This window comes from Neopsephotus bourkii, unplaced genomic scaffold (assembly GCF_033783945.1).
Source record: "Neopsephotus bourkii isolate Nb327-2 ecotype Australia unplaced genomic scaffold, CSIRO-AGI_Nbou_v1 NB_318, whole genome shotgun sequence".
Classification (NCBI taxonomy): Eukaryota; Metazoa; Chordata; class Aves; order Psittaciformes; family Psittacidae; genus Neopsephotus; species Neopsephotus bourkii.
In genome coordinates this window covers 4,616,136-4,642,633 of record NW_026900826.1, presented here as the reverse complement: position 1 = coordinate 4,642,633, position 26,498 = coordinate 4,616,136, and the positions used below count along the sequence as shown (strand labels likewise).

The 26,498-nt window shown below is 39.2% G+C and overlaps 1 protein-coding gene across 2 annotated transcripts in view; it reads left to right on the top strand.

Moving 5' to 3' along the window:
• PRTG (protogenin) overlaps positions 1-26,498 on the top strand; it is an 82,288-nt gene that overhangs the window by 32,414 nt on the left and 23,376 nt on the right. For both annotated transcript variants that reach the window (XR_009724588.1, XM_061347466.1), the window contains exons 4-11: positions 616-749; positions 1,066-1,203; positions 2,361-2,519; positions 3,076-3,235; positions 3,877-4,124; positions 8,040-8,204; positions 9,247-9,552; positions 9,884-10,072. Coding sequence is in view for 1 of the 2 variants with exons in the window: in XM_061347466.1 (XP_061203450.1) it covers positions 616-749; positions 1,066-1,203; positions 2,361-2,519; positions 3,076-3,235; positions 3,877-4,124; positions 8,040-8,204; positions 9,247-9,552; positions 9,884-10,072 (1,499 nt within the window). In the remaining variant the exon portion in view is untranslated. The remainder of the gene's footprint in view (positions 1-615; positions 750-1,065; positions 1,204-2,360; positions 2,520-3,075; positions 3,236-3,876; positions 4,125-8,039; positions 8,205-9,246; positions 9,553-9,883; positions 10,073-26,498) is intronic.

The following is a 26,498-nucleotide window of genomic DNA, read 5'->3' as shown; positions in this document are numbered from 1 at the left end:
TAGAGAGCCAATAAAGAGTTATATGCACAGCCAATTGAGTTAAAACACTTCATGCTAGGGAAATTCTGCACAGGGAGACTTCTCTTGAATTGATTAACTTGAAGCATACAGCCTGCTCCTTGCTAGAATCTTTTCCTGTCCAGATTGTATTAACTGAACGTACTCCCATCCTTCTTGACATGTAACTTTCGATGAACATGTCTAAGGTACCTAGCATGCAAAGAAAGGTGAAAAAAGAAACATAGAAATTGAAAGCATAGGTGGGTTTTTGGGAATCGTATACCAGTTGTGCTAGTGTATCAGAAATTGCTGCCAAAAAACAGCCAACCTGAATAGTATACATGTAGTAGCTGGCTAAGGAAGTTGCTTCTGAGGGTGAGAAAGATGTACTTGTTGAAAGTAAATTCCTCTGCTCTTGTAGTGGTGCTGGGGGGGAATGCTGCCTGTACTTCAGATATGTGGGGAGATGAGTCATACATAGAGAATGTTTTTGAGCCTCCAGCCTGCTGTTCCACATCAGTGTAGCAATGGCTGTTTGTAAATCAAGTAGTTAATTCCACGATGGTAATTGCTGGCTGAATGTTCATTTACATCTTTTTTTGGTTTCTGTGACAGGATAACCGCTTTACCTACAGGAGTTCTTCAGATCTATGGTGTTGAACAGAAGGATGCTGGGAATTACCGATGTGTTGCCACAACAATAGCCAATAGACGGAAAAGCATTGAGGCAGTGCTGAGTGTCATTCCAGGTACTCACCATGGGAGATTTTTTTCAGTGGCAGTAGATTCTTTTTTACATTATAGCAAAAACACTTACATGCATTAAAGAGCTGTTACTGACGTCCGAACCACTTGCCCAAATAATAATTTTGCTTGTGTGTGTCTTCTGGCTAAAATATTGTTCAGTGTAAGTTTCCACAGTTACTGAAATTAGACTTTAGTGTGAATTTAATTTTAAGCATCCTTTAAAAAAAGTCATGTTTTATTTCATGTTTAATTGAGTTTTTGTTTATTGTTCTCACTTTCTTTGATTTTATTTTTAATTATTTTTTCCCCCCTCCGAAGCCTCAGACTTGAAGCCTTTTCACAAGCCATCTATAATAGCTGGTCCTCAAAACATTACAGCATCTCTTCATCAAACTGTCATACTGGAGTGTGTAGCCACAGGGAATCCAAAGCCAATCATCTCATGGAGCCGGTTAGGTAAGTCTTAAAATTACAGCATATGACCTTCAGCCTGTGAAGCGGAAGTAAAACTGGAAAGAAAGGATTTCAGCAATTAGGTGACGCTTCTGAGGCTTCATGTAGTAGGTAACGATTAGCAGGTTAGGGTAGGATAAGTGAAACACTCTCAGGTGTATACTTCATACTGCTGTTAAGAAGCCCTGAGGTTTTCTGAGGCGTTGGACTCTGCGCTTCTGCTGTCAATCTGGCACTGCCCCCAGCACAGTGTGTGGATAATACTGGGTAGGGTGGTGACCACGAGGGATCTGTGACTTGGAGTAGAATCAGTGGTGGGTTAGGGCAGGCTGGAGCGATTGCATGCTATGAAGCAATCCTGTAAATGTCTTTCCTCTTCTTCATAGCACTGTGTGAGTGTGATTTGGACCTTGTGTTAATGGGCAGTTTGGACTATGAATAGGTATTGTCAAACCCTGAGTAGTCTACCTGGAAGGGGAGATGAGAGGGAATGCAGTAAGAATAATAACATTCATTAGTGCATCACATTTTTCCATGAAAACTACCTCTGTTTTTATTCTGAGATGTACCTATATGTGAAAGTCAGGACTGGACCTGTAGAAGCAAATAATGAAAGTTTTCCTGCATTTTTATTTCTGAAAGTGGGAGAAATAAAGATATCTTTTGTGGTTGATTCAGTTACTCTTACAGAAAAAAAAGCAGGAAAAAAGTTATGTAACAGTCATAGAGCAATTACTGTGAAAATAGAAGAAAATATATGGTAAGCATATATACTAATTTTATCCCCAGCATAGTAGAAGGAGATAGATGATCCCTGTTTGTAGGGACGATGAGGATGTTGGTTGTGACAATCTGAATCATAATGTAAGGCAACTGGGGAGGGTAACTGGGAAAATGATATTATTTTTTAGCTGTGATGATGAATTTCAGATATAAACCATTTATCAAGTGGTGAGAACCAAGCATCTGAATATTCAGATAACTGAACAGCAAAGCAGATGCGAAATGGAAACCTCTGAAGGCTCATCTGTGATTTCCCTTTCTCTTTTGACTTTGAAACTCAGATCTATGCCATTACTCCCCAGGCAAGCCTATTTAGATAAGTTATTTAGATACATTGAACAGCCTTGTACTCACACTTTTCCCACTCTCTCAAACAGACCATAAGTCCATTGACGTCTTCAATACCCGTGTCCTTGGAAATGGGAACCTCATGATTTCTGATGTCAAGGTGCAGCATGCAGGTGTCTATGTTTGTCGAGCCACTATTCCAGGCACACGGAACTTCACGGTAGCAATGGCAACTCTCACTGTGCTGGGTGAGCCTGCTTTGACTTCTACAGTGTGTATTAACATCTTGTGTGTGTCTTGAGCTGTGCTATGTCCTGGGTTGAATTCTTATCTCAAAAATCAAGGGGTGTAGGGAGACTGCAGAGATGAAACAGATCACCGAACTCTGGCTGCCTTCTTCTGTCTGTTGACTTAGATGAGAAGTGTCAGATACTCATAAACTAGCAGTTCAGTTGCACTGGGAAATACCCAGGTGCAGTGTTGGCTCTGGGAAGAGAGAAATGAATCCTGTAACAAAGTAGAAATATGTAATATATGTATGCTTTATGAGCAGTATGTTGTAGGCTGGAGTTTGATTTGCTTTTATTCATAAATGCATGAACAAAAATGTGTGGAAATGTTGCTATCTGTGCAGATAGAGCGGATCTTTAAACAAATGTGCTTTGCTTTCCACATGGGTATGTGTGTATCTGGGTGGTCCGAGGAGAGGGGTTTGTGTGTGGAAAATTCATTATTATTCTGACTGTCCTTGCGTTTGCAGGGCTTGATCTTTATGTTCTTTGTTCCCTTGTTACTTGTCTGTAGCTCCACCTTCATTTGTGGAATGGCCAGAAAGTTTAACAAGGCCTAGAGCTGGTACTGCTCGTTTCGCTTGTCAGGCAGAAGGAAATCCTGCCCCCAAAATTTCATGGTTAAAAAATGGAAGGAGAATACACTCCAATGGTAGAATAAAAATGTACAACAGGTAAGATTACAATTGCTGTATGAGAACTGTACGAATGATGTGCTACCAAATGATGAAATTCCAGTAACTAAATGTAGCCAAGCAAGACTCAGGTAAATATGGAATTGGACATTAAATGTAGTTATGGTGTAGTTCTGGGCATTTCCTTGGCAGAAGGAGTGCAGATTAGTAAATACCTAAAATCCTCTGCAAAGCTTTTGTGATCACTGCCTTAAATGACAGGAAGGGAGAACGGGTGGACCTGAAGAGTTTCACCACAGAGTTGTTCTGGATTTACAGTAGTATAGCAGAGACAAGAATCTTGCTAGTTGTTTGAAGCTCCATTTTACTACTTCTGTAAAATGAGCAGCTCATATTAAGGAGTTGATTAAAAAATGACAGCATTTTGCAGGTGGGGAATAGATTTATGGGTTTGTTTTCACTGTGCCTGGGTTTGCATAAGCATGTCAGGTTTTGAGGAACACTTCAAGTTGCTAAATTTTATAGCTGCACATACATTTCTAATAGAAAAGTTTGTGGCATGTAGGACAATGATACTAAACTCATGAAGCAGAGGCAAACATAACTGTTGTTGCATTATGTAGAGCTAAGTTTATCCAAGATGTGAGATTTTTTTCCCTTTTTCTTCTTTTTGGATTCAGTAAATTGGTGATAAACCAGATCATTCCCGAAGATGATGCCATTTATCAGTGCATGGCTGAGAACAGCCAGGGATCTGTTCTCTCCAGGGCCAGGCTTACTGTAGTTATGTCAGAAGACAGACCCAGTGCACCTTACAATGTCCATGCTGAAACAATGTCAAGCTCAGCAATCCTGCTAGCATGGGAGAGGCCACTGTACAATTCCGACAAAGTGATTGCATATTCGGTGCATTACATGAAAGCAGAAGGTAAGCAGTTTGATTTAAATGCTGTTTCACTACATGTGTAGTACAACTGTGAGTGTCTTGCAGAGACTCCAGTTTGAATGGTTCATAACAAGGGCTGCACCAGAGCATGCCAGCATATAAATGCCTATTGTAATCAACAGACATGTTTGGGAAAAAAAACTTTTGCCACATCATCTCATTTGTGGGACTGACTGTTCTTTCCACTCACCCTTGTCTGATTGCTCAGGTGAGCAGATTTTGAAGTTAGGGAGGGATTTCAAAACTGGGGCCTCTGTACTGCTACCTCTGTTTCACTCAGTCCTCAGCAGGAGCTTCTGCCTACTCTCTCCTCTGTGTATGCTTGGCAGAGAAAGAGAGCATACATCAGAATCCTAGAGGTTTACAGAGTGGACTGCTCACCAGCCACAGCTCTTTTGTCTAGATTCCTGATTTCTTCTGACTTCACTGTCTTTTGTCTATTTTGGAGTAGAATAATTGATACTTTATTGACTTAACTATCTTTTCTTAAAACGTATATTGGCTGAAGGTAAAATCTGCTCTCCTTTCACCCTGTGGTATCCTATAATGAAAAATGTATACTTAAACTTTAAAATACACTGAAATAGCCAGGAAAGGTTTATCCTTGTCTCTGAAATAATACATGAATTTCTATATAAAAGGGAATGGATAGTTGGAATAAAAATGAGTAACTTGACATTTTAAAATCCATTAGTATTATTTAATTGCTTTAAGGTAAGGTAATCGTTAAGGTGGTAGAATACAGACATTTTTCATAAGCAGAAGTGATTGCCAAATGACTCAATTTTTTTAGGTGCATGGGTTAAACTGAGCTGTGATGCTGCTCTGTTTTCTAGGAGTGATTTCTTTTTCACTTCTATTCAGTAAGTGGTTTACTCAAGAACAGGACTGCAGATGCTCAGTTCTGTGTAGAATACCAGTCTGGCATCTGCTAAGCAGAGGACAGGAAGGACAGCTTAATTACTCTAATACTGTTGCAGGAATAGCTGCCTTTGCTTTGGCAAGTGGGATATTTCAGAACACAAGAGAATTTTGTCTGAAGGAAAGGAAGGAAAGAGTTTTAAAAGATAATGAGGACAAGAGGTGTGGGAAATTACCCCGCCCCCCCCCCCCCATGCTTTCAGGCACTTAGGTACTTTGCTCACAACCCCGTCTTAAAGCTAATATGAGTAAAGTCACACTAGATAAGTTATCTGGTTAATCGTATGTCTGGTGCCTACACAGAGAGCAGAGAGCTGGTAACTTGAAAGAAAACTGGGAAACTGTCCTTAGGGAAGTGTGTATCTGTGCAGGAAATACTTTTGCACAGTAGTGAAAGGAGGTATCTTCTGCAGTGTGTTTTCTGCAAAAACATTTTGTAATCCCCGCTATTTGCTTGCTTATCCAAAGGTTATATCTTGTGAAATGAGACTGTAGCTTGTCCTGGTTTTGAAACCAAAACAAACTCCAAACAAAAGCAGCCAACCAAACAAAACCCACTGGTTTACTAGAACTTGCTTTCTCCAATACCCGTTCTTTTCATCTTTCCCCATTGTCTCTTGATAATTGTTGTGCATCCTTTTGAATTAGAAAGAAATCCACACAGGGAGAGTGGGGAGAACTGTGGTAAGAGGAGTAATTACAGTGGTGAGAATCAAAATGTAGGTGATCTGCATGCATTTTTGCTTTGGTAACATGATTTGGTAGTTGCAGAAGATCCACATCAGGACATAAAAACAGGTTTGTCTCATTTAGTAGACAAAACGTTGAGTTTCAAAGGCTAATGGCCTGCACTTCTGTAAAAAGAATTGCTTCCTAAGTGATAGTCTGTAAACCCTTCTGAGGATATTGCCTATATATCAGAGGCATTATTAACACCCTAGAAGATGCCTCTGTGAGAAGGTATCACATCAGCCATTTCTTTAATGTAAATTTAGAAGCAACTCTAATTTAAAGAAATGCAGATTAAATATAAAGGAAAATCTTTGGATGACATTCCCCAGGCCATAGAGGTGCTAACATTCGCTGTTGACACTGTCAACACCTTATTTACTCTGTATGGATTCTGTATAACTATGTACTAGTGTAAATAGTTTGTATGAATGAAGGAATTGATTTTGTTATTCCTTTCAGCATGTTTTTGCCCACTCTGCCCACACGCTCTTTTTCAGACCCTAATGAAAATTAAAAATTCTTGAATGTATCTGATTTAACTGGTGTGCATCTTACTTACTTAAAGCTTTTCATGTGTAACTTTTTTCTTTATACATTGATGTTCATATGTTGCTCTCTTCAAATAGGAACCACATTTGTCAATGTGAGTAAAGAACATTTAATTGCAAAAGAAAAACATAAGTAGTACTGCTGTTTGTGATTCCATAAGCTTTAAACAGAAAGGAAAACTGGATAATACACTGATTATATACAGTTTCATAGTTTTGGGTTTTTTTTTTCCTGTAGACTTCACAATGTGGTAGGTACTTCAAATACAAAAGACCATTTAATAGTTTAATTTCACAACTTGGGTATTCTGATGTTTCACTGTAAAAACAGGTTCAGGTCCTCTTTCCTATTAATAAAAATAAAGGTTAGTGTTCTAATCAAGTTGTAGGAACCAACAGGTGTGGGTTTTGTGGTTTTGTTTTTTGTTTCTTTAAGCAGAATATTTTACATTCAAATCGGGGTCAGAGTAGCAAGAAGAAAAAGGGTCTGATGAGCGTGCATGTTGGAGTGTGTTAATTCCTTGTTAGTGATTTAGAAAAGGCACAAAGGGAATGCTGATTGTGGTGGAAGGCAGGCCTTGTTCTCTATTATGGCTGTTTCATTAGGGCCTCTGCATGAGGCCTAGCAATCCATTCAATGAGAGAACAAGTCCTTTTAATTTGAGCTCAAGGATCTTGTTTAGCAGGTCAGAAATCGTGCCTTGCAATTCCTAATTAACAAGCCATTAACTAGTCTGTTGTGAGATGCTCATAATCTTGTCTAATTAAAATGCTATCAAGTTAATTCATAGATGTGGGAAAACTTAATGGTGGAATTTGCCTTTCGTTTTGTTTATAAATTCAGTTGTGAAGAGGAGGAGCTGGCTCTTACAGAGGTTTGATTAAGTTGACATGCACTTGGTGTGAATTGTTCGTTAACACAGCAGCTTTCACCACACTTACCCTGCTTTATAGCCTTCCGCTATAGGAAAAAAGCCCAACAAAGACAAGGACTGCTGCATGCATTGCTATGCATATTTTAGTGTGAATTGCTGACATTTTTTTTCTTTTTTTTTTTTTTTTTTTAATTTTTAACAGTTCACTATGAGCCAAACATTTGTGAAGCTCATTCTGGTCTGTTCTTATCAGCCTTTCTCCAAATTAAAGAAAAAAAAGGCATCAATCAAATGTAATAGAATTCACAGGGCTAAAATGAGGTCCTTTTGCTGAATAAATTCTTTCTGTTTGTTTCTTTTTTTTTGGGGGGGGTGGTGTTTGTTTTGTTTTTGATGGAGTTAGAGCCCTCACATTCCTCACAGTCTGCTATAGAAAGGCTCTGTAAATAGGTTTTGGATAAAACCTCCCTGACTCTAAACAAATAGATTTAGAAGCTTGGTATGAATGATAAGGCTATTGGGGCTTGTCTGTTGTGTTACTGTACGTTGGGCAGAGTTTGTTGTGACTAATTCTAAATAGGGTTTAGAATTGCATTCATCATCCCTTATTCAGGAAAATGCTGAAACACCATAACCTACGCCGCAGCAAGACACAGTTACTTTTGTGCATAAAAGAGCTTTTACTTAGTAGGGTTGAAAATACAGAGGTAGGCTGGAGAAGAACATGAAATAACATTGTAGGATCTAAAAGTTAAGATACTGTGATATTTAGGGATTGACAGGAATTTTTGTTTGCCTAACTCTTGGTTTCTTTATGTCAGGTTTAAATAATGAAGAGTACCAAGTGGTCATTGGAAATGATACAACCCATTACATTATTGATGACTTGGAACCAGCCAGCAATTACACCTTCTATATTGTAGCTTATATGCCTCTGGGAGCCAGTCAGATGTCAGATCATGTGACTCAGCACACCCTTGAAGATGGTAAGACAAATACCACTGATTTAGCTGAACATTTTATTATTTGCACTGTGTAGAAATGTGCAATCCAGTGCTAGCAGCTCTTGAGGATCCCAGATTTCCATTGATGTCAGTGAAACTTCAGGATATGCACAATGTAAGACTGAGCCAGCTGATGAAAGGAATGAGAGTAAAGAAAAGTAAAGTAACATTCCAACAGGCAACATTGTATTATTACAGTGTCTTTACCTGCTTTGAAAGACATTTCATTAAATTATGTAGATAACTTCTAGATTTTTTTAAGATCTCCCTCAGAGTTGAGAATTTGATGATACCCTGAGATTTAGTCTCTATGACACTGTATTGGGAATCTGAAATATGAATCAAACTGCACATCCACTGCATCTTTTGTAAATTTTAGAGGAAAATTTGAAATGAAAATTTGCTATACCAAAAAAAGTTTTTTTGTCTACCTGCATGTTAGCAGCATCGCAGTTTCAGAAAAGACCCTACTTTTGTGCAGTGATTTAACAAATCTGAACATCGTGATGACAACAAACTGTTTAGTATAGTTCATTAGAACTGATAAATAAATTCTGACAGGGTTGAGCTTTGGCAGGGTGGAACATTGCCAGTTCCATTTGTCTGCCTGTCTCATGTCTAGGAGTTACTACCCTGATTACACAGTATGGTAGAAGAAAACACACACTGAGTATTCAAAGGTACAGGTTGCTGTCTAGATTTTCAGTTTAAGCTGCTGCATCTAACCTTGACAGTCAGGTTGTCAGAACAGTAAGGTCCTGATTACCTTTGATTGCTGCTGGCAGTAATAAGAGAAGAAAACATCAAAGGCCTTATGGAAAGGAGCTTGTTAAGGCTATATTGCATACAGAAGGTGAGAAGTATGAGCAGTGTCAAGTTGTTCTTAAAATAAACAAGAATCTACAAAACTTCTTGGATTATTTACTCTTATATTATTGGTATCTCATCATAGACTAATCTTTCAGACAAGAGTTTTCCATCTCTCTTTTCCCTGAGCTCAAATACTTTGTCTTTTCCTTTTTAGTTCCCTTGAGAGCTCCTGAAATAAGTTTGACAAGCAGGAGTCCTACAGATATTCTCATCTCCTGGCTGCCAATTCCTGCAAAATATAGGAGAGGTCAGGTGGTCCTGTACCGTCTGTCTTTCCGTCTCAGCACAGAGACCAAAGTTCAAGTCTTGGAGCTTCCAGGGACTTCAGATGAGTATCTCCTTGAAGGCTTGAGGCCTGACAGTGTGTACTTGGTTCGTATCACTGCTGCAACAAGGATTGGCTGGGGAGAGGCATCTTTATGGACTTCCCACCGGACTCCCAAAGCTACAAGTGTGAAAGGTAATTCTTAATGTTACCAGCTTCAATTTTTTTTTCACCAGGTAGTGCGAGTACTGACTATCTTTGGTGTGTTTTCATTTTTCTTTGAAAATAACTGCCTTTTAGTTTATTTATTTAATTATTATTGCATTAAAACATCTCAGTTCTAATTTATCCTGAATTACTTTGTTAGATTAGCTTTATAGGGAGTCAGACATAATAAAGAAATAATTATGAGTACACAGATGAGCTAGAATCAAAGTCTAGAGTGAACTTCGGGCACCCAGATTTTAATGTGAAAATTAGTTGTTTCTAGAATGTAAGAATGTTATATATATTTCTCTAAAACCAGCACCAAAGTCTCCTGAGTTGCGTTTGGAGCCGATGAACTGTACAACTATTACAGTACAGTGGCAGCAGGACTCTGAGGACACTGCAGCTATTCAAGGGTACAAGCTGTATTACAAGGAAGAAGGCCAACAGGAGAATGGACCAATTCTGTTGGATGCCAGTGATCTTGAGTATACTGTCAGTGGTTTAGGTGAGTATGTAAAATATTTCTTACCTATTCCGGAAGACAGTGAAGTCAAAGACATCTTTGAGAGCTTAAATCATTAAATCTGAGGCAACAACTTTTAGGTTTGGCCATCTATTCTTCCAGCAATAAGCTCTGCAACCTTGATTTACACAGCTGAAGGAATAATCTTCTCCCAAAATGTGTCACACAACACTTAGATAACCAGATCTTGTAAGCCTTGTGTAAGTAGGAAGAAGGACACCCAATTACTAATCACAAGATACAGAGCTTACAGTTAGTAACCGCTGCTAATAAATGACATCTTTTACTTTTCAGATTAATATGCATTTTTTTCAGCTTTTGTGTATTTATGCCTGATCTAGTAACAGTGAAATATTAATGCCAACTACCAAAGTTTTTTGCTCTGGTATTGCTAGGCTATTTGTCTGTTATTTGTAGCCTTTGTCATAGCTGTACTACACAACATGCAGTGCTTGCTCATCATAGTAGCAAATAACCCTTGTGCATGTTACTATCTTGTTAATGCTTTTAAGGAGTACTGGTAAATATTTGTAGGACTGAGCACAAAGATTAGGGAACAAAACTTACCTAGTCCTATTAGAGTCTTTCCGCTGATCACCTGACTCTCTTTCCTCCTATAGCTCTTCCTATGGGAGGAAACATACTCAACACACAGTACAGATGTATTGGTATCATCCCTAGGTAACAGGTGCTTCTGTAAACACATGTAACTGAGAGTTTCTTTCATAAAAAGATATCATCTATAATGTAATTAGCAAAAGTAATGTAGGACTCGATGCTTCGTGTTTGAAGTGTGTTGAGATAGTTTACTTAGGGGCAGTGTGGAGAATTAATCTTGACTAAACTATCAGAATTGACCTGCAGCCTTACCTAGGTTACATGGCCTCTTGACCATGCTTAGATATTTACATCTGCTGCATACGGTTGAGATCCTGTTTTAGAGGAGATTTGAGGAGAGCAATCTGGTGTGTTAGCTGGGCAACTGACCATCTGTGACCATTTCTAGCCAGAGCATCTGCCAGCAGCTGACTGTTTAACAGAGCTGTGAGACAAAAGAGCAGCGGGTTGAAAGGATGTGGTGTCTCAATGTCCTGGAACATACATAAATTTTTTTTTGCTTCTTCTTATGCAGTTACAAAGCAGTAATTTCAGACATGCAAATTTATGAACTGTGTGATCTGCATAATACGGATTTTCTCAGGACACTAACTCTCCTCAGATTAAAATCTTATTTTACAGAATGATGTTAATCTAAGTAATCTCGACCAGGTTATTTTATTTATGCATTTCACATTTAAAATATTACCTATTAGGAAGTGATCCTACGTGGTAGAATTTGACACAAACCAAGGCAAGTCACAGCTCTAGGTTTTGTGACTGTGGTAAACTGAATCTTCATGAGGTGGATGGAGGCTTTGAGGACTAATGTTCTGTCATCCATTTGCCTCTCCTGAGGACACTAAACTACTGATTTATTGGCAGCCTCTTTAAAATAAATGTCTTCCTTATGAGCCACAGGAATTAGTAAAATACTGCAAGTGTGACACACGAAGGAGAAAGGGATGCTTTAAGATTTTTGGTTTCATGTGTGTTGTATAACATGGTCAAACAAAAGTTTCCTAATTTGGAAGAATATGCTAATAGTACTAGGTGCTTCCCAGTGGTAAAGATGGAGTAGTTTCCAAACAGTCCCTCTTCATGTCTTAGTTTGTCATGACCTAAGGCTGTTCTCTTGCATGGTTAATAAACTGCAGATAGAGTTGTAGCGACATTGGAGCATGTCAATACGTCTCCCCATGGAACTTTCTGTAGATGTTGGTACAACTGCCAGTTGTCCAAAATCTGTGCACTTAAAGACGCTTCACTTACTCTGTGGCAATTGAAGTGCATCACAAAATCAGAATTTATAATATTCTCTAATCAAACAGAACATTAGCACTGATGATATAAGCACTGTTGATTGCATTGATTGTTAATAGCATTGATATAACTACTGTAAAAGATTTGAGATGTCTACAGGGCTCTTGATGGAGGCACAGGTGTGAGAAGTAAAGCAGAATCAGCAATGCTAGTGTAAAATAGGTTACAGTGACTATTATATTGGATGTTTTGATATCTTGTTGGTTCCTGTGTTGCTTTTTGAAAACTGACCTCTCTTACTCCAGTGTAAGTCTACCCAGTTACTTCTGTGTATTTTTAAACCGGATCTTTAGCGTGATAGTCACCATATAAATAGAATTAAATGATCTGATCAGTCAGGGCTACCATTTTCAAAATAAATATCCACAGTTTCACATAGACATTTGTTTGTGTTAAAGGTCTTGGCATTTATTTTTCAAAAGCCGTCCATTTCCTAGTCCAGTGTAAAATTCCACTATTACTTGAATTTGCCACCGGAGCAGACCCCTGGGTGCATACCATGCATTTTTGCCTCTATTTTTAATTCCTTCTTTGCTTCCTCCTGCTTTAGAAAATTTTCCCTGACAGAAAGTCTTTCATTGTGGCACTTGATGAGTCTGCTGGTACAGGTTCTGTTTCTGTAATGGTTCAAAATACATGTGTTTAGAAGTTGAAGTGAGTTCTGTTGGTAAGAGTTTGTTTGGAAGCCTTCTTGCTGTGTAGCAGGAGAGGGATTGGCAAAGTTTGCAAGCTAAAACAAAATAGGTGTCCAGAGCAGCTCAGCTCCCATTTAAATGTCTTCAAATTATTTTTTTTAAAGACTGTTTTAAGCATGTGCTTTTGCATCTTCACCTCAACACTGTTGGTACCCACTATTGTGCTAGGTGGACTGCTGGCCTGTCACAGCTCACTGTGATCGCAGCTATATGACTGGTAGAAAGGTAGAGCCTGTACAAGAAGGGCAGTCACTCAGGGCAACCAGTTTTAACCTTATCTGGTTTATTGGAGTTAGGAACTCTTTATAACTAGGTTGAATGCTGATAGGCATCTTATCCTGGAACCTACCTCTGGTTAGCAAACTGAAGAAAGCATGGTCAGTTATTATGCTGTAATGCAAGAGTGCTGTTCTTCAAGGCTTCCTGGAATTCTCCCTCTCTGAGCTTTTTCTTATTTTTCAGTTCTTACCATGCTAGAAATGAATTAGAGTGCCACTGGTGATGGGGGAGTGCAACATGTTCTTGTGCCATTAATGCCTTCTACACTTAGAGGGAGGAAGGAAAGCAAGAATTCACTCTGCTAATTCATTCTTCCATAGTTGCTGTCTGAGACCTGTCCCACCACGAGTGGTGGTAGCTTACAGTGAAGGTTTCAGAGAGTTGCACTTCGGTGACAAGACTAATTTAAGAGACTCACACGAACCCGAGGCAAGCAGATTGTGTCAGAGAGCACCTTAGGTGCTCTTTTGTTTCTGTTGCATATAAGATGATGTCACAGTAAATAACCGTTTTCAGCAGACACCTTAGGGCATGGATAAACTGGTCTGTTAGCTTTGGTGAAAATGCCTTGAGCATGGGAGCCCACACAGCTTAGCCTTTCCCGGGTGAAGGCCCTTCCCAGGACAGCCTGCAGAGAGGAGTGGCCTGCACTGGGAGCTGCGGGAGAACTGCTGGCTCCCCAGAGCCTGGGGCACTTGCAGGCTGCAAGGCACTGGTCAGAAGCTGCCAAGTGATTTGATGGCCATGAAATGGAGTATATCTGCTTTAAAAACATACATAAGATAGTTTGTGATTCCTGAGGCTTGGCGACACTGCAGCTCGCGCTTTGGGATAGCTGCTTCTATGCTAACTGGTGTCATCCGAGCTGTGTAACATGAGGGGCACCACAACCCCTTGCTGCTTTTGGTACTCCAGTTTCACATTACCTGGTAGCATTTTCCCCTGCCTCAGTAATTATTTTTCTTTTGGAAAAATAATTGGATTGCCAGATACATTTGTGGGATTTACTCCAAAAATTTGCTGTTAATCAGAAAAACTTCCCTGCCTGAAAGCTCTTTAACGTCTTATCTCTTTCCAGTTACTCTCTTTACAGAGGGGAAATAAGGGAAGGTGCATTTGCCCGCCCTCCTTGACTTGGGCAGAATTTCCAAGTCAAGAATTTGGCAAAGTGTAAATGACACAAAGACACATTTTGTTGACCCTGCATGGCACTCTCCTCTGAAAAGGGCGCTTGTGCTGAAGAATTAGCCAACTACCTATTACACTTAGCATTCCCCCGGAGACCTGGCCTTCAGTTGTTTAATTTCCCCTAGATCTATTTATGTCGTGTTACAACCATGATTATAGCTAAGCTTTAGTCCAGGTCAGCAAAGATGACAGGGCCAATCTGCAGTCTATAGAAACTGAGTAAAGGTGTGTGAGAAGAGTCAGTGCAAAGAATTTCTCCTATTAAAGTGCCTGATGCATGTCACCTAAGAGTCTCTTGTAATGAGTCTGTAAGAGTGATTATGAAGTTTTGTAAAGCAGTTGATGTGATGCTCAGATATGACACAGTGGTTTTGTTTGCACCATACTGCAGGCAGATGTACTAGCAAAATGTAAATTAAAAAACATAATGGCATCTTGACAGCTTTGACATCTTGTTATGAACAGCAAATACTGTGATATAGAGAAGGAATACTGTAAGAGCATTACGTATGTTAATGGAGTGTTTTCTGATAGGTAGGGTTATAATTTCAGTTTTATCCCAGGTTTTGTTGGTGCCAAAATTATCTCACATATTTATATCTAAAAATTCCAGGGTATCCAAAATTGTGGATATGGGAATTGATACTTTTTTTTGGTTATAAGTTACTATGGAAGCTTAGCTTGTGATTCCCATACAAATTCAAGGAGCCAGTCATTCCTACAGTTTCATGAAATGATGTGAAAGAAATACAGGTCTTCTCTTTCAAGATTATTCTTTTTATTTTTGTTTCATAGTTAACTCTTCTCAAATAGCATTTAATGAAATACCATCTAATATTAGATATACGGTTTCTGCTTAGGCATTTAATATCAGACATTCACAGTTAAATGTTGATTTGAACAAACTACGCAGCTCTGTCTAAAAAAAAAAAAAGATCAGAAATTACTTTATTTTTTAATAAAGATCGACTGAAAGCTCAATTTTCTTGCTTGGAACACCAGATGGTAGCACTGTGAGCTGTATATACTGTAGCCATTATATTTACATTGTTACATAGTGAAAAGTGTCTAATAGCTCAGTAGGTGACCAGGACAAATATTATCGTTTATATCCACTGTTTACAGCTGGGTCACTCTCTAGTGTTTACTCATGCTGATTACATCCTTAAACTAAACCTCTTATCTGTCAGTTCTCCTGATTGTGTGTAACAGGCTTGCTACTACTACTTAATAGCTAAAACATAAGGGATTTGCTGAGAGAGTGGAGGAGGAATTAACAAATACATATTGCCATATTGCACAGTAATAAACCCAAAAGCCCTAGAAGTAGACTGTGCACGTTTGAAAGAAACCTCTTCCTCAGCTAACTGTGACCTCTTTCTCTTTCGCAGACATGGCGGTTTATGTATATTTGTACTTAACAGACCCGAGCTCTTGCCTAGTCCTGGTATGACAGTGTGCTTCTAGTACGTGTCAATAAACAAGAGACACACATTCCTTACTTTCTAGTCATGAAAGACAGACCTGTCACTAGTCATGAAAGGCAGACCTGTCACCACCCTAAATGAGCCTGTCTTCCAACTGCAGATGTGGCATATCTGCATATAATTTTTTCCCTTGTTTTTTTATCTTTCAGGATTTAAAAGGGGAGATGGAGAAAACCCCCATAGATTAAAAGAGAGAAGGGAAGGGGCTTTATTAACCTGCATTTTTTTTTTACCTGCAAAAAAAAGCTTTGACAAGCTTTTACCTCTTTTGTATAAGGAACCATATTGCATTTTAAAGGCTGTAAGTGTAAATAGAGATCAAACTTGGGTTTTGTTCTGTTTTGTTGTTGTAATTTACAAAATGTCACATCATGTTTTGTTTCAAATATTTGTCGGTGCTAGTAACTTCTCTGGATATATTTGTAGCAGAAAGCTTCTTTTGGATTCACATTTATTGTTCTTGCTTGTGCAAGAACTAGGTTGGATGGCAGAGGCAAAGAAAGAATCAAACCTCTGCCTTATGCAGTGTTTCTGATTATGTTCTTGTTGGTCCATGTGCAGTTTAACATGTACAAGGACAAACCAGTGGGGAATATCAGGAGGTTGCAGAGCACAAATAGACTGACATGAGGTGACCAGACGGACTAATTGGCAGAGTTACCCGCTTGGTTCATTTCTCCCTTACGGAAAAAAATTACTGCATTGCTCTGTTCAGCTGAAAAATTGATTCACTCAGGTTGTAAATTGAATTCTTACTGAGCAAAACTGAAGCTCGTGTTTAACTATGCAGCTGTTTGTTGGAGCACATTGGCATGGCATCCATTGCAACAACAGTGTCTTTGGCTCAGCTTTATTTAAGCACTCTTACACACGACTGAGTGGGAATCCTAGATAAATATCAGCTTGTTCTGAGCAGATTTGCTGAGGAGAGGCCAGTTAACTATCAGCTGCTAATGCCACATACTTATTATGCAGTTCAAGTGCCACATCTCTCAAAATGTAGTGCCTTCCTGTGTAGTTCTGCCATTATTTCTCTTGCACTGTGTAGTATCGCAGTTTTGTGTTGTAATTAAACTTTTGCTCTTAAAAAAACCCAAAAGGATTACTTTGCATGTGTTTTTTCTGACAGCATTTAAGTTTGCCTCTGTTAAGGAAATTTGACTTATCAAATATTTGTTTTAAATCACATCACTGTTACTTCTGCCCATGTTTTAGTTTTTGAAAGTAAATGTTATTTTTGTACAGTTCATTTGTAATGAAAAGCTTTAGTTAATTTAAAATGTTTTTGTCAATTTTAAATTTCACCATCAAGCCTCTCAGTAGTTACTGACTTAGCCAGTAATCAAATTCTGTAGGCACTAGAATACTGAAATCTTAACATCTGCATTAGCAGCATAACTGGTATTGGTGTTGATTAAAATGTTACATGTGACAGACAGAGGAATCTCTAGGCTTTCTTTGAATTAACTGCAGAGTCTTGAAATGGCTCTAAAATTCATAGAAAATTATTCATTTGCTTACATGCTATGCACTTAATCTTGGGCCAGAAAGATATATTCTTGCTCTCTTAGTTGAGATCTTTCAGAAACAGATAGATTGTGTGTTGGAAGAATTGCCTAATATATTTTTATGTAATGTTCTGGAGCAAGCTCTCTGAACTGTTTCAGTTTGAGCCCATTTATCTGGGAAAATAGTCCTGAGATCCTCATTTAAACGTGCCTTGACTTTTGCAGTAATTCATTTTAACTTCCCAAGCTGGTGGGTCTTTAAAGGGGTGAGAGAGAAGATACCCAAGTGCAGAATGAAGATTGAATATACTGTACTTCAACAGACAAAATAGAGTGCTAAGGCCAGTTAAGCCTAACACTCTAAAGAGATAGTGGGAGCTGTCAGGATGAGGGAAGTTTCATTATTTCATGGGACAATGCCTTGTAGCAATTTTAAAGGTAAAATGCAAAGATACAGGCTTTACTAAGGCAAAGAGAAAGATTGTGTTCCGTGGGCCCACTCCAGCAGCACAGAGGGCTTGTTGCCTGGTTTTGAGAGACTTTCTGTCTCTTTATCAGCGGTCCCCGTAACTGAGTTGGATGCAGTTGTTTCTCTCAGGACACCAGACTAATTGTGTCATAACTTGAAGAACTGGAATCGACTGTGCTGCAAAGCCTTGGAAATAGCAGGGAGAGATTTTTTGCACTCTGGCAGTCAAGCAAAATGTGTCGTCTTGAAAGTATTTAAAGGTAACATTTTCAGTGGTGGGAAAGTGATAAGAATCTTGCAGGAAATGCTCTCTGCTGCTCTGTGTTCTTGGGGTAGGAATTCCACCATTTAAAGCTAAAGCTGTGTGGGAATTCAGTTGGGAAATTGTGTCATGTTGATTGAGTAACAGTTAGGATGTATGCAAATAGTGTTCCATTGTTCGTTTGTGGAGCTGAAGGTTAAAATTCGCTTCATGAAAAGGATGTATTGATCATTCCTTACATTGAGAAAGTTGTAAATTATTTTAAATAAAGCCCCTCGAAGTTGCTTTTGAAATGCTCCTAAGTATTACAATGAATATGTAATAGCATGCATTTTAGTAGCTGTAATATAAAAGTGACCAATAAATAAAGACTAATTTATTGGAAGTGGAAATGAAGTGTGCAAAAAGAAAAAAGAGTGAGCAGTTAGCAGTGGCAGGAACGACCAGATCATTACTCAGTTTTTTTAAATAAAACAAAATAAACTGAACAAAAAAAACACCCAAACACCCTCTCCCAAAAGAAAACCCACCAAAAAAAAAAACAAACCCAAAACCCCACTCCAAGCCAAAGCCCTCAACAGCTATCTACATTCCTGCTATTGCTATATAGCCTTTTTTAGATTTAAACAGGACGTTAAATATGGTGGTTAGGGTTGTTTTGTTTTGGTTCCTTTTTATTTCCTGAAATGAGAGGATTTGTCTCTGGGAAACAGCATTATTTAATTTGCTATTTATTAGACTTCATTAGCAAAATACTTAAGTCCTGGATTGCAAAGAAACTGCTCCTTGGAGAAAGCTTAGAGAGAACTCCTGTTATAGGAAATTAAATCAACATTGTCCATTAATCATACTGCACGTCAACCCCCCAGACCTCTCTTGATTGTTCTTGGTGAATGTGAGGAACCATTAGATGTGTGAGGTCCTTAAAGGTCTGAGTAAGTCAAAGGGGAAGAGTTTAAAAAAATGCCACCATTAGCACATGAAAGAGACTTCAGAGTGGACAGAAGAAAACATTTGCTGTACAGGGCTAGTTACATTTCTTCATTTTTCCCTGTGTTGTTTTTCTTTCTTCTTTTTTTCCCCCTTCCTATTATTTTATTTTCTTCCTTTGTTAAGCAACAATCCAGATGTTGTGATCAAAAACTTAATTTCTCCTGAGCTTTTTTTCGTTAACTTCTTTTGGGTCATGTTACCACTTGTGATAGTTGTACGAGGAAGGTAATTGTAGGGGCTCTCTGCAAATTCTGCGTTAGTGATAAGTAAAGGCACTTTCAAAGCTAAGCTGTTTTCTGGTAGCTTGCCTGCCTTGAGTAACACCTTGGTTATATATTTGCCATGAAAGCATTATTGCTAACAGAAGGGTTTTTCTATTTTGGGAAAAGATGCAATTGTGGAAAAGCCAATGTTTGTTTTCTTCAGGCTGCCTGGAGTTGCACTTTTGTGGCAAACAAAAGGAGGGTCTATGGGAAGTGTGTGTAGGGGGGAACAATCTTGGGTTGGAAAAAGCAGCTCTTGCAGTGCAACTTCTTTTACAAACCTTTGATTTTTTTATTTTTCATCTGGGAAAAAAGGTTTAGGAGAAATAGGTTTTGCACAAAAAGTGTATTTCAGCACTTACACTCACTTTCAGTGTTTTTACTAGTATCATGGCTGAATATTGTACCCCAGCTCAAGCTGATTATCATTACGAAACAAAAGTACTTCTTACTGCAAATGTTTGCAGAAGCTGGGACAGGGAAGTACATTCTTGATCCTGTTTGGTAGATCAGTTAAAGATTTGAGGTTTCTGTCTCTTGTGTGCATCCAGTTGTGCATGCTGTGGCTCTTTGTGCAACTGACACACTTGTATATTCAGACAAAGGAGGGGACATGAAATATTGTATGCAAATAGATCTTGAAAATGGGGTCTGTATATCAGATGATCCCAGGGCTTTTACTGGAGGCAACTGAACTGGGTATGTTTAGAAACTATAGGCTAGGACTATGTACATAGGGGAAGAGAAGCAGATGGGTAGGTGTTCACTACTGTGCCTTGTGTCCATTTACCCATCAATTCTTCACTTTCTCTTTTGCATATTTAAGATGCAGGAAAGGACATGGTCACAGCCTGTTGCCTAGCTCTGTATCTGTGTCTATGTTTGCCTGTGTATCTAGAAACTATTGGGAGAAAAACGGGTATCTTCTGGCTTCCTGATCCTCTTTCTCTTAATCTAGTCCAGCACTTTTCCATCAGGAGTATACCTCTTTCTATATTAGTCCTTTGTATTAATCTTCATTTTCATGATGTTGGCCTAACCTAGCCTTTTTTCACTACTCATGTCTTTTGACTGCCTTATTCCTGTTTTTCACTTGCCTTTATCTAGTTTCTCTTAGTTTTCCATCAGTTCTTAATGCCTCAGTGACAACCAGAAAACACCTAGCTGTAGAACTTCTTACCAGTTATTTTTGCTGGAAAACTTTGCTCAGAGATGGCTTGGATCCATTACATCTTTGTATATTATTCAAGCAGAGAAGACAGGTATGCATGGGCTGTGATTGGAAGAGTCCTGTCATACATGCAGTGATAATCATCCCTGTCCTTCAGAAATGACAGCCAGATCATGCTTCCAGTCAACCCAATAAAATACCCGATGAAAAGCATCAAAGCACAGTCAAGTTGTAGGAGAGAAAAGTGAATTTCTTGGCATGACTTGGAGCACAGGCATGAATCCAGGGTACTCCAGTTGGCCCAGCAGTGCCTACACCTCCCTCTTTTGCTTGAGCCTCCCTGGTGGAAAATCCACTTCTGAAGGGTCATCTTCCCCCTTGTTGAAACCAGGGGGGAAGCTCCCTGTGGGAGTGCAGAGCCTGTGTTGTCCCTTGTGCCTTGTGCAAGGCAGCTGTAGCACACTGCCTGGAGAGCGGTGTGACAGAACCCCACTTTAGGCAGTTATTTATATTTCCACTTTTCTGTGTTATTTGTGCAGTAACACATGCTGTGTTGTTCCAGCACTTTGTAGCCATTCCAATGAGTTTCACAGGTGGATGAGTGTTCACTGTCCCACCTTACAAACTGGGAGCGTGAAACACAAGGAGGACAAGGGCCATTTTCAGTGGAGTTCCTTGGGTACTGATGATTTAAACCGAGTGATACAGTATCCCTGAAAGCAGTGACTGAACTGAGCTGTAGGTTTCCAGACTTCCAGCTTTGCATTCTGACTATTAGATAACAGCTCCCCCTTGAGGGAAACTACTTTTGTTAATAAATTCATAACAGGGCTATTCTATCATTGGAGGTTTTGTGTGGGTAGATTTGAGGGTCATGATTTCACCAGGCTGCATAAGATGAAAGACTAATGGTGGTTGTGTTGTGTCCTAACCAGCTGGTGGTTCTGCCAGTCACTGGCTCTTGGCATGTCACTTAGTTCTCGGAGTTCATCAAAGTACAACTTGGAACACAGTGAAGCAGCAAAAGCTGGCACTTTTGGAAGAAACTGCACCACATTCCTTGTGTACCTCTCTGTGCTAGTTTGTGCTGCTTCCCTCTGTGCTTGTGTTAACACTTGTGCACTTGCATGGGGACAGGCTGGGAAGTTAGCCTGAATGAAAAATAACTTGGCAAACAAAGGTAGTGGCAGGAGTGAGTGACTGAAGGGTGAGGGGAAGCAGGCTGGTTTCTTTCAGCAGCAGTGTTGGCTAATGCTGGTTTAGAGTACTCATCAAAGTGCAGGCTCAACTTAGCATTTGTAAAACTGAATTAATGATGGGAAACCCTTTTAATTGTACAAAGGAAGATAGCTAGCTAAGAGTTAAGTAGCTGTGTGTTTATTTTACTGAAGTAATCAGTCAGGCTGCTTTCCGTTTTCTAAGTGTTGTATAAACTTCATATGCAGAGGAATTACCTCAAGATAATTTTGTTCTCCCTTTTTTAGTCCATATAGTAGTACAGTTTGGATTTAAATGCTGACTGCATTAGGAAAGATAACAAAAATAACCTTGATTTTGAGTAGTCTCCTAGTCCTTACTCTGTACCTTTTGGTTTGTTAATACAGTGTTTAATTTAATGCATGTTCTTCATGAAACTAGTTAAAAAATACAGCAGGTATGGCGAAAGATTTACATTACAACTAGTCTGTGGTCAAACACTCTGGGAACATCAGCATTGCTTCCCATGAGAAGTTCTTTTTTTATAGGAAAAAAAGATTTTGAAGGAAAAATTTAAGCCAGAGCAAATTTCCATGTATATAATTATGGAAAATACACACATAAAAAGCATTCTTGGAAAAAGGTGTGTGAAAAGATCCGTGAAATTCTATTCCAGATTCTGCAAAGTTGTATTGTCCTTTTCCATGTTGTTACTATTCTGAGCATCCTTTAAACTACAGTAGTATTTACCTGTAGCAAGTGGTAGTTACTTTCAAAACATGTTGTAATCCTTTTCCAAATGGGGGAAAAATACTCTTTTGTCTTTACAAAACACTACAAAGTATAAAAGAAATAGTAGGTACTGTGTTGTCAACCAGAAGAGCAAAAGATTCTCAGACAGTTCAGGAAGCCTGGTATCTTTTAGGCCACTCTTTTTCAGATGCTTCTTTGTATGGACCTTTGAGAGCATTTTTGTGGAAGCTTATTAGTACTCAGAACACAGTTCAGAGAATTACTCTGATTAAAGGATTTTTTTGCTCCTGAGATTAGGTCCAAATTCATGTTGACCCCTTTTACACCACCTGCGAGATCTGTCTACAGTGCTTTCAAGGATGCTGTTCTAGAAGTTTGGTCTTCATTAGTCTTCAAATAAACCATTAACATCTATTTAACTAAAAGCAACAGCATTAACTTGCACAGCTGCTGCCACTAGTATAGACTGAGTATTTCTTCTGGTGGATTATTTTAGAAGAGCAGTCCTGGCCTGGAAAGAGATGAACACAAGATACCATTGAGGCGGAATCATTGTGGAGGTGAAAAGTTAATTTAACTTTTACAGAGCAGCAAATTCTCCTGGCCTTCTTGGTGGGTGTTTGTACCAAATCTAACCTCACTGAGAGCATTCAAGAGGGAATGTAAGAGAGAGCAGTATATTGGGCTTCATTACCTGGTGACAAGCTGTCACTTACTGTGTTCTTTTAATCAACTTTTCTGTGCAAATTCCTACCACAAAACTCATTACGAATAGCTCATGCTAATGTGCCACTGAATATAACAGCAGTGGATATTGGAGCTAAGGATGTTGTAGTGTCCTGGATGCTTTTATTATCATTACAAATGGGAATTTTCTTCAGGACATGTTTTAGAAGTCTGGGATGTGCTGTATGAAAATGTAAAGGCTAAAAATAACACTGCTGTGCCAAACCATTAGGGAGCTACTTCTGCATAATCTAAATGTAATTAAAATGAATACAGTTGCTAAGTGTCAAAGATATGCAACCAGAGAGGCTTTAGAGAATAAGGCATTTTAAGAAGGTAGTGAGGAAAAAGTCACAGACAGACACAGACCTGTGTCCTCACGCCACCACACTTCAGGTGAAATTGCCTGCTGGGTTGACGCATTTGAGTTGAGCTCTTTCCAAGTGCTGTTAGCTGTCTTCCCTGCTTCCTGGTTTACTAACCTGTGTAACTGGAGAATGTTTAGCAATATATGCTGAGTTTTCAGTGAATACTTGCATTAGAAGTAGTGTACAGAGGGAGCTTGATGCCAACCTTTTATTAAGCTTTCTTAATGCATCTGGATTCACCTTCCAGATGCATGAAGTTAAATCCAGATGCATTAACAAAGTATGAAGTGTTTGAACTGTTTGAGTTGTCATATTAGAAGCTGTAAATATGTATCAGACTGTCAGTCTCTGACAAATGTGTTGGTTTAGCAAATTCCCTATAAAACTTGTCAATCTTCTAAGTTAACTTGCCCCTCCACCCTGTATTCAACAAACAAGTGCCGAATTTTGAGCTTCATTAAGCAGTTCCTTTACTTGTATCTGCAAAGTATTTGTATAGTAATAGTTCAGTACTCACACAACTGCATACTGCAAATGCATGGACACAGAGTAGATTAGGTGTCTATATGCCTGGTAGGTGCACCACCACAACCTGCTGTCTGCCAAATAAAAGGGAGCACACATGGCCCTTGACACCTGCAATAACAGAATGTTCCACTGAAGTTTGGGCCCTAATTATAGATGCAGCTGGATATAGGCCATGGAGCCAATATTTGCCTTAAGAAAGATATAGTGGTGGTTTCTACTTGAATATATCGTATTTGTTTTCCTGTAGTGACTGACTTGTGTTACATTTAGCAATGTGCATGTGTGTTAGTTCAGTTCCTTGCTGCCCTTTCAAGGAGGACAGAGCCGGATTGATTGTTAGTTGCCCTACCTGAAACTTTCGCATCTTGCAGTCATGCTTGCAACAGTACAGTGCCTGAAGCTTGAGATCTGAGAAGAGTCACCAGTCCACAGATGTTTTTGCAATGAAACCGTGCACCTCCTAGAAAGTCACTGTGGTACAAGTAATGATAGATAGTGTTTTCATTTTGCTGCACAAAAGGGTCAAAATGGCACGGGGTGTCCATGACAGACCAGCAGAAAATGTTGGTTCTGAAAGAAAATTTATTTCATAGCTTCAGGGAAAAGTTTGGTCCCTGTGAACAGATTGCCTTTGTCATTGTGTAAAAATGTGTTGTTTGTAAGGTGATGCGGGATGTCAGGCAGTCAATGTGTATGTGTGATAGAGCTTGGTACCTAAACAGATGTTAAACCAAACTTGGTGGAGTGCTTGTTGCATTTTCTGGAAGCATTCTTCTTGGCATGAAGGTCAGGCAAATTGTTTAAACTTCCTTCCCATCTGCAACGCAGAAATGTTGGTGTTCCCTGGGGAGATCATCTTTTCAGTCTCTTCCATCTTATGGAAAAGAACCTTTTATAGCACATTCCTGTTTTGAGGCATGCTTGTAGGTGTGTTTTGTGGGGCTTTCTTTTGGGGATTTTTTTTCCTTGCCCTCTGATGCTCTACTGTAATGTTTGATTCACTGTTTTCACTCCTGCATGGGTCAGTTGGTGTGTGTAAGGGAACCTGTTGTATGGGATGGCACAGCCTATTTGGACCACTGTGCATTCTCAGTGGACATATCTGTGTTAGTAACTGGGGGTAATTAAGGCTCTGCTGGCTCCTTTGGACACTCATCCCTCACCCCCGCCCTCCCTTTCTTCTTCCAGAGATGGCCTCTCTACATAATTCCATTAAAGTGATTGTGCTCTGAGGGGTAGACTGAGGGGCAGTGCTCTCATCTTTCAAAGCAGGACCAATGAGCTATGTGCTTTCCACTGGGCAGCAACAAAAGAAAAGGTCTCTCAGAAGAAAAGACTAGCACAAAAGATCAAAATTAGGTGTTTGTCCAGGCCTCTGGTATTGCTTTCAAGTTAGCTTTTGAGGGCTCACTTTGAAAATGGTGAGCCAGGCTACTTAACATAAGGGTGTCTGCTAGTTTGAGAGTGTGTTGTTAGAATAATATTGGAAGAGAGCTTCTTGCTTGTGCAATTTAACAGTTCTTTAAAACACCAGAGAAACATGGGGACTGATTGAAAAAGCTACAGTCATAGCAGTAATGTTCTGCCTCCATAAGGAAGTTGGGCAGTGTAAAATCCTGGAGGTTTGTTTCACCTTTTAAAAAGGGATAGAGAGTTCTCTTGTTTCTGTAGCCTCCAAAAGGCCAAAACGCTGTATGCTGGGAATTCATCTTGCCCCGCTAGCCCTCCCCCCACACTTCTTTTTGTATAAAGCTGCAACTGCTGATGGTGGGCAGTAGGAGAGGTGATGTTTTTACTGCAAGGGGGTGTGAGGTGTTGTTTGTCCTGGGGCCCTCTAAGGGGATAGCGCAAAGCTACAAAAGGGATACAGACCCTGTTCAGATTTAGACAAATAAGCCATCCAAAGGCGCGGAAAGCCAGACCATTTAGCTGGATCAGTTCACACATGTCATATGTTCTAGTTTCTACCAAAATAAACTTTTACAGTGCTGTACAAAGAACAAATTGGTTAGTTTCCACTTCAGTTACTTGGTTTGCAAAGGAAATCATGAGTATCACAGACAGTCTTTGTTCCATCGAACTGTTTAAAGTTACCTTTAAACGGAAAAAGAAACCATGAGATGTAAAATGTTGGTGATTTGTAACCTCTCAAACTATTTTAGCCTGATATTAACAAGTTGTTATTTAAAATGTGATCAGTTGAAATTCCTTTAAAAATAGAAATAATTAAATATTATCTGAAGCTAGTAATAATGCTTAGAAATTACATACCCAAAGCCTTGACAAGGTTTTTAAAAAACAGAATAGGATTGCTAAACTGTGTTCATTTGCTTAATCATATGTCCTTGAGCAAGGTAAAGGGGCACTTTTCAGCAAAGAGAAATAAAATCCAGTACTGAAAATCTGAGAGGGGATACCTGCTTTTGAAAGGACCAGACCTGAATTTGCATAATCTTTCTACTTCCCAGCTTTATGTTACTGTTTGTCTTGATGCGCTTCTGTCTCTTTTGTCCAGCACATTTGAAATGTATTTGCTTATTTTCCTAATAAGTTTCTCCTGTATTTACATTACTTTGCTTCAAAAGTACATTTTTAAGGATA